We start from the raw sequence: 14,075 nt of genomic DNA, 5'->3' as shown, positions 1-14,075 counted from the left end.
TATAGGCCTGGTTTCAGACATGAGGCCTGGTCTCAAACATGAGGCCTGGTCTCAAACATGAGGCCTGGTCTCAAACATGAGGCCTGGTCTCAAACATGAGGCCTGGTCTCAGACTGAGCCACGGGGGTGTTGACCCTCAAAACCCTCTCCAGGTAAACTCCAGGTAGACTCATCCGTGAGTTGAATTAAGTTTTTGGGTGGAAATTTAACATTTTTAACAAATGTTGATATTATTTATGGATACTGGTATTGTACAGCAGAATCTATTAAAAATAATTGAAAAAGTTCAAGAAACCTGTACACCACATAGTGGTACACAGGTTTCACTGCCTAATGTCTTCCATAATAAAAATTACTGTTAAAGCACTTTTAAAGTAAAACTCTACAAAGAAGTGTTGTAATACATGAAGTGAGTCACAACATACTTCACCTCGCTTGTATGATAGTACTCCACTTTATCCTAGCGTTTCTCACAATCCAGGCTGTACCAGGATGGATGCCCATAGGCCGTGAATCTCTCCATTACTAGTCAATGTTTAAATGATTCACAGCCACTTGGGGAGACCAGTTAGGGTCATGGTTTCCTTATAAAGATACTGTATGAAATTGTCCTAAAAGTTTGATATACATATCCCACAAAGGAGATGCACAGCTCATTTTATCCTGGATAGTCATGGCATACTACTTGGAGTAGTACCATCATATAATACAGCTTTAGCTTACCTTATTATTGTTGGTGTTAAGTGGTCCAGTTTGTTGGATACAATAGCTTGGTATATGTGGAGCGTTAGGAGAAATGGGACTAATGGTGGGTATCATTATAGTCATGGGGAAGTGCTCAACCATAAGGCTGATACAACACATGGGGAACAGGAGACAATTACGTTTGATCCATGGAAAGGAAAGGTACCTCCAGTTCCAATGTCCAAGTGGCTAGACATGACTTTATCACATTTTCAAATTGGCCCAGACTGTAATATCCAGAGATGCTGAACTTTCTTATCTGAGTGAACAATAGCCCAGTATGGCATAGAGACCATACACAGAAATAAATGATTCTGTCTGTTAGATTTCTTAGGTGCAGGTTGGAAAGTGAATTAAAACCTTTAGCATCCAAATGGGCATTTTTGTAGCATAAACATTTCACTATATGTGGTAGTTTTTATAGGTGCCATGCATTGACAGAGATCAGTGGTGGAATTGATAACTGTAGTCTTATCAGTTGGGAGTTCCATGGCTATTGACTGGATTAAGAAAACTCCATTAAAACTTTTATTGTAATTAAGATGAGTATACTGTACTGTATTGTACTTCAATATCCAGTATGAGCAGCAATCCAAACTCAGGTCTGAGAGCAGCATTCATACCTCCTGTCAGAGCCTAGGAGCATTGTGATGCACAAGAGAATAGTCCCATATTATTATATAGGGCAGTATACTGGTAGAAAGCAACCACCTTAGACCATACTGTACTATAATCCTCAACCACCTAAGATAGTACTGTATGAGTGAAACGTATTTTGCACTCTAGGAGGATTGGTGGTCTAGCTTTTCTGTTTAACCTTTTCAGGGTCCAGACCTCCAATTTGAAACTTGTCCACAGGGTCCAAGAATTAAAATAAAAAAAATTGTTATTTTTTCTTATGAAAATGGTAAAAAATCTTTTTCTGAAGGTAATATAACAGAGTATAAAATTTGATGGAAAATATACAAAAATACACTGTCGTGAATTTTGCAGCGTCTGCGATATTTACGCTTTGGCGATTTTACCCAATTTGACTCCTATTTTAGGCCAATTACATTGTACCAGTCTACCAAACTGTTAGTTATTTCACTATTATGCATTCTATATCATCAACTGAGCACAAGAAACTGCCCAATCAACTATTTCAACAACCAAATGAAGTGATCAGAAATTGGTGATCTGGTCAATTTCACACAAATTTCAAAATAGGGTCCAGAATAAACAATGCAGACATTGCTGGCACTAAAATAACCTTTCCTCTGTTCATTAGTTACTTGTCCTGGTTTTACACATGAATTCTATTTTTACTTTTTATTCGCACGATGGAATTTATATTCACACCAAAAAATAGAAGATTTATTGTTATGCAATATTGTAATAATTGTATACATAATATCAGTGCATTTGTGAACACAATAGACCCACCAGCTGACATGCATTAGACGCATTAGACACTGATGCGATTTGTTTACTCTTGAACATCGGCAAATATCAAACATTTCCACTACACTGAGCTTAATTTTAAGCTATTTTCAGTCCTAAAACCATCAAAATCATCTCTATTCCTGTAAAATATCTTCCATTCTATCAAGAAACAGTGAATACAACCATAAAAACCATACAAAAATACACCACAAAGTTGCTGTTTTAAACCAAAAACATGGTCACAGTTTTTTCTCTCGTGATGCACTGCATGCTGCAAGATTTTTTTATATGGTGCACACTTACCACATAGACTCATTCTCTCATATCTAGTCCTAAATTTACCACTCACAGCTTATCTACGTGAGCTGAGCTCATCACATAGTACTACGGCACAGACCCTGGCTTTACACCCATATAACAATGGCACAGACCCTGGCTTTACACCCATATAACAATGGCACAGACCCTGGCTTTGCACCCATAGAACAACGACACAGACCCTGGCTTTGCACCCACAGAACAACAACAGACCCTGGCTGTACACCCGTAGAACAATAGCACAGATCCGGGCTTTACAACGGCACAGACCCTGAAAGGGTTAATGTAACTCATAAGATAACAAATAAATCTTGCAAGAATCATTTTGCATTCTGTATCCACCTATCTTTAACTTCATGTGTTTTCCATAATAGCTCTCATTTCAGCATTTTACTTTTAATTTCATTGGGGAATTGTATTAGAATTTTTTCCAATAAGCAACACATTTCATGAATGCAGATGATACTCCAGGAACAAAAGATTGAGATTTTTTTTCTATATGCATTTTCTAAAAAAAAAAAAAAAAAAAATTTCTGTATAGTACTGGTGTCAAAAAAATAGTATTCAGTGTTATGACTGAGGGAAAACTGGATGCTTTAGCACTGAGCAAATATGAAACAAATATGAAACAAATGGGAAAGTTTGAATGGGGAGGAGAAAATTAAATTACTATATATACCTGACAGAATTAGTACTATAAAATACTTTTACCCATGATTTACCTGTGACAGAATGAGTGTTAAAGAATACTTTCACTCATGGTTTACCTGTGACCAGTTTCAAGGGCTCTTCTACTCCTGCAGACTAGCCCGAGGCCAGAATTCCCTTGGTAACAGTAATTTTTAATAACTGTGGAAACAAATGTGTATGTATAAAAGTTTATATTCAGATATAGGTTAGGAGCTGTTTGTGATATGGATCTGGAAGAAAAAAAAATTATATTAAAGGGTGGATAGCACAGAGATCTCTGAATTACTGTAAGTGTATGACATAGGCAGTAGGCTGTGAAAAAATTAAATATATATATATATATATTATATTATATATATATATATATATATATATAGATATATATATATATATATATATATATAATATATAATATATATATATATATATATATATATATATATATATAAAATATATATTATATATACATATATATATGTAATATATATACATATATATATATATATGTATATACAATATTTATATATTTAATATATATATATTTAGTATATATATATATATAATATAATATAATATATATATATATATATATATATATATATATATATATATATATATATATATTTATATTTATATTTCAACATGCTGGCTGTCTCCCACCAAGGCAGGATAACCCAAAAAAGAAACACTTTCACCATCATTCAAACATAATCACTGTCTTTGCAGAGGTACCCAGACATGACAGTTTAGATGTCACTCCAAACAGTCAATATCCCAAACCCCTCCTTTAAAGTGCAGACATTGTACCTCCCACCTCCAGGACTCAAGTCCGACTAACTGGTTTCCTTGAATTCCTTCACAAAATATTACTCTACTCACACTCCAACAGCTCATCAGGTCCCAAAAACCACTCGTCTCCATTCACTCCTATTTAACACACTCACACATGCCTGCTGCATGTCCAGGAGGGGTAGGGGGTCGTCCTTTCCTAGGACAACCCCTATCCCTCCACTACAGATTTATACACCCTCCAAGTCATTCTATTTTACTCCTTCCTCTCTAAATGACTGAGCCACCTCAATAACCCCTCTTCAGCCCTCTGAATAATGTTTTTAGTAACTCCACACTTCCTAATTTCCTCATTACAAATTCTCTGCATAATATTTACACCACACATTGCCCTTAGACATGACATCTTCACTGCCTCCAGCCTCCTCCTCACTGCAGCATTCACAACCCATGCTTCACACCCTTATAAGTGTTGGTACCACTATACTCTCACACATTCCCTTCTTTGCCTCCATGGATAACATTTTTTGTCTCCACAGATGCCTCAATGCACCACTCACCTTTTTTCCTTCATCAGTTCTATGGGTAACCTTGCCCTTCATAAACCCATCTGCTGACAGATCCACTCCCAAATATCTGAACATATTTACTTCTTCCATACTGCCTTTACCTAACTCGTTTGATACCCTCATCACCTTACTATTATCTATGTTCACTTGCAACTTTCTATGTATATTCTCTCAGGTTAGTTTATACAGGAGAGAAGGGGAAAGCAGTATTTTCCAGTAAAAGTAGTCCTTGGATAGGGATATGTAATGTTACCATGGTAGTTTAATGTGTTTACAAATAAGGCTGTAATGGAAGTGAATGCTTGTGTGTTTGAGAGATGTGGGCTCTGAAAGACAGAGTCTGATATAAAGTGGTAGCTGTCACAGTTGCTCTTTGCTGATGACAGTGCTTTTGGAATATTCAGAAGAGAAGTTGGTGAAGCTTGGTAATATATGGAAAAGATGAAAGTTTAAAGTGAAAACAGAAAAAGAAAATGTGAGAGCAAAAATAATAGGCACTGCAAGATTGGAAGCCAGATTTGGAAAGAATAAGTATAGAGAAAGTGAATGTATCTAGACAGCAGTTGCAAATTTTCTGTAGTATACCAAAGATCAATGTATTTAATACAATAACAACTGAGAAAAAAATCAACACACACTGTAAGCATTGTACTAACTCCCAAGAGACAAATAAAAAAAATCTGGCTAAAGTTCTTAGGATTTTTTTTGTTTTTGTTTGAAAATTTCAATTACTTTGCCTGCAGCTAGTCATCACAGATAGTTGGCTTGCAGCATTGGTGGCTCAGGTTTAAGGTTCTAGCAGAAGCTAATTTTTTTGCTCCTAAACATAATTTGAATACCAATGCATGAACTTTGAGTCTCATACATTACAACATTGGCAAGAAGCATAGACTTTAGATGTACACATGGCAACACAGCAATATCAGTGATGCAGTTGTAAAAATAAAAAAATTCATGCTGAATAATTAATTTATAAGAAATAATTATTTTTTTATTGAGGTATATCACATTTTATTTTGCCGATATTGAAACATTTTTCATTTATTTCTTTTCCGTATTCATACACACCAGAGAAGAGCAAGAGTTGCTGGCAGAGCAGTGTGACCTGGCTTGTTCCTGAGCAGCAGTCTTAACAGCTCTTCTTAACTAGCTTTATTTCAGGTGTTGTTTAGTAATAGCATTTTTTTTTTTTTTCATTTTCCCTTTCATGAGAGTAGTTGACAACTATGTCGCTTTCTTTTATCCATCATGTTTGTACCTAGTTGATCGAGGGCAGTGGACAGAAAACAGCTGTTTGGTAAATGATGCAACAAGAAACACTCAGATGCATCCCAAACAACAGTTGAGAGATCATGAGAGAAATTCAATTGCATAACAATCAACAGTTTAAAGAACATGAGAAACTCAGTTGCATTCCAAACAACAGTTCAGACAACATTCACTTGCATCCTAAACAACGGTTTAGAGAATGTGAGAGAAACTCGGTTGCATTCCAGGCAACAGTTTTAAGGTTTATTAGTAAGATAAATCCGAAAATACGTGAACCTCTATTTATCAGGAGAAGATACCAAGAAATAACAAAAATTGATATAGGAGTCCAGAACAAAAACTTTATTCTGCACCTATGGGCTTTGTAGTCACCCAATTTCTTTTTCACAATTTTTTCACAATTTCTTTTTCAAAGCACAGCCTTTCAGGAATCATAACCCATGTCAAAAATCCAAATTCAATGCCTATCAATGGATATTTCGAAAGAATGACAAAATCTTTGATAGATATATGTCCCTTCTATGTGTGGAAAAACTGAGTTGCAATTTACATGGCAAAGAAACAACTCAGAACTTATAAATCAGTTTCATTTTTATCATAATCTTTACATTTTTATCAGTAATTGCATGTGCAAATGCAGTTAAAGATGCATAAAAGCCACTAAATATTGGGAATTGTTTTATACCATTTTTTCACATAGTTGAATTTATAGGCTAAGAGCTGTTATCCTACTTAAACTCATCACAAAGCCCAGCTGTTCAGTGCACTACCTCCCTCCCTAAAATGTGACTGACAACATTTGACAACACCCAGGTACCTATATTTTTCCCTTAAGTGAGCAGAGGTATTAGGTGCATGTAGATTTACCCTAACATCACAATCAGTCCAAGAATTGGACCAAGGTTCTTTCATTTTGAGAGCTGAGTGCTCTTCCACTGAGCAACTTCTCATGTTACCATATGTAACAATAGGTAAATTCTTGTTTCATAAATATTTGGCATTCACTGTACAATCTTTGTAGATTTAACTGTTCCAGTATAAATTTGCATAGGTCAGATACCTATATTCTGTTAAAAAATTCACTTGATTTCAGACTAGCTTAATCTACTCCATTTCAAAATGAATGATTTGGTGAACACTGATAATATGAAAACAAACTTTCATAGAAGCTACCAAGGCAGTCATGTAGCAGTATGATGTGATAGGACAGGATGAGTGCAGCAAGTTTTGAAAACTTTATACTGTATAAATAGTTTTTGTTTCCTTAAAATTTTGCTTAAAATATCAACAAAATAGCCCCAATGGTTGACTTAGTCTTTGTGCAGTTGTTTTAAATAGGTAAAATACTATATATATATTATCTAGCTCCTAAGTAATTATTTAGCATAGAAAGATTAAGAATATTAGAAAATAATATACATAAACACAAGTATTTTCTCTGATAGTAAAGAGCAGTCACAGGGGCAACGGCAGTCTGAATTGTGATCGAATAGGATTTATAAACTGAAGGTAACCGAGAGAAATGCTAATGGAGAGGAAGAGGGTTAAAATAGTAGAATTATCCAAGGAAAAGGAGATATTTTGCAAGCCTTGATGAATGGAAAAAAAATTAATGGGTAATATACAAGAAGCTGGCAGGATGAAGTATACTGTTTCAGTTTTCTTTATGAATTTTAAACACTAATTTTTCATAGTACAGTTGGGTTAATGTATTCTAGCAAATTTTACATGATAAATTTATTAGTTAAAAGTGCCATAATTTTGCAACAGTAACCATCTCACACAGTATTAAACTTAATAGATATTTGTTCATCTCTCTGTGAATCAAACTCAACTCCAAATGAATGGACAGGGACAGATGCACTAAGCCTCATGTGGAGGAAAAAATAAAATAATCTGATATATTTAGCTTATTTTTATACAAACTCAGCTCTTATTAATATGTAAATTCATAACAATTTCACTTTTGGGGTCGTCTGTATGTATCAACATCAGATTTTGACTTCTTCCATTTTTCCAGCAGGGTGGGCCATGCAGCCTCAGCTTCAGACAGGTATGGAGGTATGTCACCTCTCCACACCTTCAAGAACCTAATATCTAACCCTAGTGTGGGCAATACCTGCTGAAGGGTTCTGAAGGTGGGTATGGCTGTCACATATATAAAGACATAGGCAGCAATTAAATAAACTGAAATCCATGCAAATGGAAAGAATGCTTAACAAACATATTTAAGAAAGAAAAAAAGGAGAAGCAGTGAAATGCAGAAAGCAAGAGGTTCATACAAAGGTAAAGAAAAACTGAAAATCTGAAAACAATAATAATGTCTAAAGGCTGTTGTTGAAAGCAAGAATGTTAAGCAGTGTGGTGTGATTAAATAAAATGACAGATTTCTTTGGAAAGCTACAGCAACTTTATCATCAAAACACCATTCAGAAACTACGAAAATTTTTTGGTAATGTTGTTGTTGCATTTTTAATTGTTAGTGATGGCACCAAAAGAAAGAGAAAAATTTAACAAGACTTACTGAAAAACTAACTCAATCATCTTCAGATTGTGTGCAGTGTTGCACGAATTAAAAAAAAAAAATGCTCTATGCAGATGTAGTACAACAGTGACTGCTTATTGACAGAAATTTTAATATCTTTTATCAATAAATAAGGTCATGTTAGAGCAAATGACTGCAGTATCAAGTATGGTATGAAAAAACATGATAAAAAATTTTTTTATTTGTAAAGAATTCTTAAAATAAATGGTGAAAAGAAACTTGAGATAGTGGAATAAGTTGTGAGCAGATAGTGTCAAATCATGAAGGTTAAATAAGAAAATGAGATAGAGGATAATGTAACCCATATATATACAGTGGAACCTCGGTACGCGACCTTAATTCATTCCAGAAGGCTGTTCGAGTGCCGCTCCATTTGAGTATTGAACAAGTTCTTCCCAACTAATTTTCTGTTTGGTTGGCTGTTATCACTAATCATCGTAGGCCCCATAGTGACTTATTTATATACATAATACAAAAAACACCAAAAAATGCGAAGAAACACAAAATAATTTACAGAAAAGTTCTGGCAGGTCGTATTTGTTTGGTCAAGTGCTGGGCTTTGTTTGAGTAGGGAGTTGATCGTACACCGAGGTTCCACTATATTTGACAGGACAGTGAAACCAAATAAACAAATTTACAGTGAGAATAGTGCAAACATCCGGAAAGGATCTTCTGAGAGGTTATTGTGAAGTGTTATAGGTCTAAGACTAAATAAAGAAATGGGAAATCACTGGAAATTACAGCTGACTGGCAGTGAAAAGTTCTGTACTGATGAACCAGAAATAGATGAACAAATATGAATGAGGAGAAATAACACAAGCAGTGTATATGAGCAAAGAAAACTATACATACTGAGAATTATTTAGGAAATATATGTTCACTGTGTTGAAGTATAAGTAGCAAGATAAGTGTGTGTGGAGATGGTCCAGCATGGTGGACCCTGCTGGAAAATGGAGAAATATTTATAGAATATTTAATAATTTTATTTACCAAAAAAAATATTTCTACTCGTTTTTTTTATTTTATTGCACTTCTTCTGATAATGTTTGTGCTGAGAGTCTTTACTCCAAAACAGATAGATACCTGTAACGAGTTACAGTGTTATGAAATCTAATCATTTACATGAATAATACAGCTTGTAATACAAAACAGATGCCCCTTTTTTTTGTAACAGTGAAGAAGATCTTGCCTATTTACCTTGATCGTAGAAGCTCGCTTTCATGACAGATTGTGGAAATTAAATTTTTTGTTAGTTGTACAGCCACAAGAGTAGTTTGTGTATTTTCATTTTTGGCTCAAATAATATAACTGGAAGTAAACTATTTTTGTATTTTGAGTATAGCATTTACATTTAATCCAACTGTGCATTAGGTTATAACATTATGTCTATAACATACAAATATAAACAAAATTCTCTACTTGTGAGTTATCTCAACACACAAATCCTTTATCAGTAATTAGAAATCTGCTTCCAGTAGCTCAGCTTTACTAAAGCTTCACTTATTCATAAAAGTTATGTCAAATGCAAACACTGTGACCTAACCCGGACAATCTTAATGTGAAATTTGCCATTCATTTACTTTTAAAACAGAACGAAATTTATTACTCCTCACTATTTACTGACTGCCCGATTACTGCAACAACAACACAAACAGACATATTCTGTCAAAGGCCTGTATTTTTTTGATATACTGTAGAATTTATTTTAAATAGATATTTATGTGGAGAAAGATGTGTACAAGTTACCTTATTTTTGGCAATTATCTTTGAGTGTTCAAGAAACTGATATACATGTTGTCAATTTCTTCAAATTTTACTCTATAACAGCAACAAAATAAAGCATGTGTCATGAGTAGTGTGACTTGAATACTGGGCATTTTGCAAGATACAGTCCATCACACTGTCCACTGTGGGATAAGGATGACTGGAAAATATTAGACTGATAAAAAATCAAGACTGCAGGAAAGAAAATCTAATATATTAGTTTGTATTATTTGTGTTATTAAAGTGTACAATACTGTCTTTTTAATATTATCAGTATTCACAGCTAAACAATTAATGTACTATTCGTATTTTAAATTCTCTTAGATTTTCAAAATCATGCTGAAAAAAAAGTGTAGAGATTTAAAATTAAACCACTTTGACATTAAATGAAAATAATGTCAAATACCATCTGATGCCTAAGTCAAATAATAATCTTCAACATGATACAATGAATTGTGCTGAAGATAGCATTCTTTGACCAAATTTAAAATGTCTTGGCGATCAGTTCAGTTGTAAATAATCACTAAAATGAATTTCTTGAGTTTAATGTTATTGCCTAAAATGTTATTAAATATTAGAAGTGGATTACTAACACTAAGCATCCTTATACCTAAATTCCAAGATGATACTCTTATATTAGAATAAAAAATATATTTAAACATCACCATAAATAGTAATACAATTGTGACTGAATCATGACTGACAGGGTTTGATCCCACATCTATGGAATACAGCCTCTCCTCACTTAACAACAGAGTTCCGTTCCTAAGACCACATTGTTAAACAAATTTGTTGCTAAGTGAGGAGCATACTATAATGGTAGTGGGTTTGTGTCAACCATCTTTGATATTGCTATAATATCACCTTTGCACCATTTATAAAATTTCTGGTATATTTTTAAATGTTTATACAGTTGTTTACTGCATATTGAAATAAGCAGAATAGAGGAAATCAGCTCTAATATTCATTATTTAGGTATAAATACTGGTCAGAGACCCCGTCGTAAGTCCAAGGCGTCAGTAAACGAGTACATCGCTAAGTGAGGAGAGGCTGTATACGGAAGGATGTTGCAGTAGAATGCTTAGATCTAACCCATGTTGCATTATGGTTCTCACGTGCCTTATACTACTCGAAAGTGTAATTTGGCCACCTATGTCAGTAGGAGATGGCATAACAGGCATTATCTTCATTTAAAGCGAGAAATTTATCATATCGGCAGCTTTCTGGTTACGAAACTAGAATCAGATTCAAGCAGAACATTGGGCAATGTTGTAAAGAATTAATGCTTCAGGTCTTGTTTTATGCAGCATTGGTTACAAAGCTATCCTGGGCTCTTGATGAAGTGATCCCTTCTTAGCTGTCTCTCCGTAAAGCAGCACCAAAATAAATCGGCACAGTCTACAGATAAGCAATAAAATGAAAAGGGTAAGGAATATAAGCTATGAATAACAAGGGGAGATAATATCAACAAAATAAATAATGATAAACAGATGAGGGGGCAAAAATAGGCAAAGATAATGAAATATGAAGAAAGAACTGGAAGGAATTGTAGAAAAAATATTAGAAGAGGGGAAAATGATCTTTGGCAGTACTCACAGAAGTGGTTCCCCGGGCCGGCATAATGATGTCCTTTGTATGCCGCAAACAAACCTGGATTTATTCCGATCTGGAATGGGAATTTAGAAATCTTCATGTTACCATGATTAAACTGTTCATCCGGGCACGGGCCCATTGGTTGGCTTCCAAATTTAACCACTGTTGCAGCCTCACTGATGAGTACTATATCACTCCATTAATTTTTAACCAAATTAACTAATATGGTAATGATTCCAGAAGCTAAATTTTCAAATATATTATTTTAGCTAAAAGCTAATTAAATTTTTTAAAAATTACATTGCCTAATTTTGATAAATATGCCCTTTTATTGTATAAGTCATCATAATAAACTTCATGACCTCTATTGAGATTCTACATTTATAAAATTGGGAAATATTAAGAATGATTTCTCAACTATATTCATATACAATACAATGAGGCTGTCCAGTGCTGTATATTAACCCCAAAGCCATTTTTCCAGTCTTATGTATAATGGCATCATAAATCAAGAAATTCAGTTTGTAAGGCAGTATTAATATTCAAGACAATTACAATCACTAGTGATTAAGTTATAGTCAAATTAAAATTTTGTGAACATAGTCTGAAGCTAGAGACAATTGAGCTACATACAGACAGTTTGAAGTTCCAGTCTGAGTAACACACGGGCTGTCTGAAGCTAGAATTCAAGTTACATTACAGACTGTCTGAAGCTAGAATTCGAGCTACATTACAGACTCTCTGAAGCTAGAATTTGAGCTACATTACAGACTGTATGAAGCTAAAATTCAAGCCACATTACAGACCGCCTGAAGCAAGAGTTCAAGCCACATTCAGATTGTGTGAATTAACAGTTCAAGCCACATACAGACAGTCTGAAGCTAGAGGTGATGGAGTTAGATACAGAAAGTCTGAAGCTAGAGACTGAACCACTTACAGACTATTTGAAGCTAGAGATTGAGCCACATACAGACTGATATGAATAGCACTTGAGGGGTTAAGATGATTGCTTGGATCTGAGGAACCATCTTCTTTGATACTCACAATGACTATATCCAAGTTGGGACTAAGGTGATCGGGTAAGGTTTTCTTAGTTACTTCTTCTTCGGGAATACCATCAAATCTGTCGACTTTTTTCCTTTGTTTTATAGGGGCTAGTATTGGCTTGCCATCGGGGCCAAGCTGCTTCCACTTTCGTTTCTTGGCTTCATGGGCGGCTTGAGCAGCAGCTATTGCTAGTGGGTCACCTCTGTAATGAAATGAAATAATTACATTTTCAAGATAAATAAGGTCAAGATTTTCTAAATGAACACAGATACAGTAAACCCTTCATTTAATGAACTAATAGGGGAAATGGGTGGCCAGTAATGTTGACTCTAATTGATGGAGATGGAATTGTTTGACCCTGATCATAACAATAAAGGACACTGAATAACTAAAGTATAATAAACAGTTAATAGTGCTCAATAATAACCCACATGGAGACAAACTCAGGAGATTAATTGATCAATTAACCTCCAGAGTTTGTCTCCATGTGGGTTATGAATGAACATAAGTGACAAAGCTGTAAATAGCAGACTTTGTCTGTTGTTTCCAAGTCAAATGACTGAGTGGATTTTATCCAGTACAGCCTCTTCTCACTTAATGACCGAATTCTGTTCCTAAGACTACGTTGGTAAACAAATTCGTTGCTAAGTGAGGAGCATACTATAATGGTAGTGGGTTTGTGTCAACCATCTTTGATATTGTTTATTGTCACCTTTGCACAATTTAAAACATTTTTAGTATATTTTTAAATGTTTATAAAGTAGTATACTGTACATTTTAATAAACAAAATAGAGGAAATCTACTCTAAGTACATTATTTAGGTATGCATACTAGCCAGAGAGCCCGTCATAAGTCCGAGTCGTCAGTAAATGAGTATATCGCTAAGTGAGGAAAAGCTGTATTTCTAAAGTCCATTAAATTGAGGGTTAACAGTATTTAACATTAATCATTCACAATATAGTGAGCAAAAATAATAGAAAGGAACCAATGCAAAGAAAAAATCAAATTTAATTACATAGAAATCCTCTTAACTTTTTTACCATTTCTGAAAAAATACACACTCGAGATTTTACAATATATCCCACACTGACAAATATAAGCTACCCATACTTTTTTATTTTTCATTACTGTCAAGGAATTATATGTAAGGAAAAGTTAAAATTTATTAACATAAACAAACCTAACCGAGATTAACTAATATTTAAAAATCTGAAAAACTCAAGTGTGCAGACACATGCAAGACAATTCATTAAATAATGCATGCTCTAATTGTAGAAGAGGCTGCATTATGTTAGGTAAAAGGACACAAGTGCAACTAATG

General features: G+C 34.2%; 1 protein-coding gene across 1 annotated transcript in view; it reads right to left on the bottom strand.

The window, feature by feature from the left end:
- The window catches only part of LOC128688586 (uncharacterized), a 140,267-nt gene that overhangs the window by 18,578 nt on the left and 107,614 nt on the right, over nucleotides 1-14,075 (bottom strand). The window contains exons 6-8 of the mRNA XM_070084758.1: nucleotides 12,751-12,955; nucleotides 11,710-11,800; nucleotides 9,547-9,564 (exon numbers count right to left, since the gene is read on the bottom strand). Of these exons, the coding sequence (XP_069940859.1) occupies nucleotides 9,547-9,564; nucleotides 11,710-11,800; nucleotides 12,751-12,955 (314 nt within the window). The remainder of the gene's footprint in view (nucleotides 1-9,546; nucleotides 9,565-11,709; nucleotides 11,801-12,750; nucleotides 12,956-14,075) is intronic.

This window comes from Cherax quadricarinatus, chromosome 13 (assembly GCF_038502225.1).
Source record: "Cherax quadricarinatus isolate ZL_2023a chromosome 13, ASM3850222v1, whole genome shotgun sequence".
NCBI lineage: Eukaryota > Metazoa > Arthropoda > Malacostraca > Decapoda > Parastacidae > Cherax > Cherax quadricarinatus.
The sequence above is the reverse complement of the archived record's forward strand: the minus strand, read 5'-3'. Positions and strand labels throughout refer to the sequence as shown.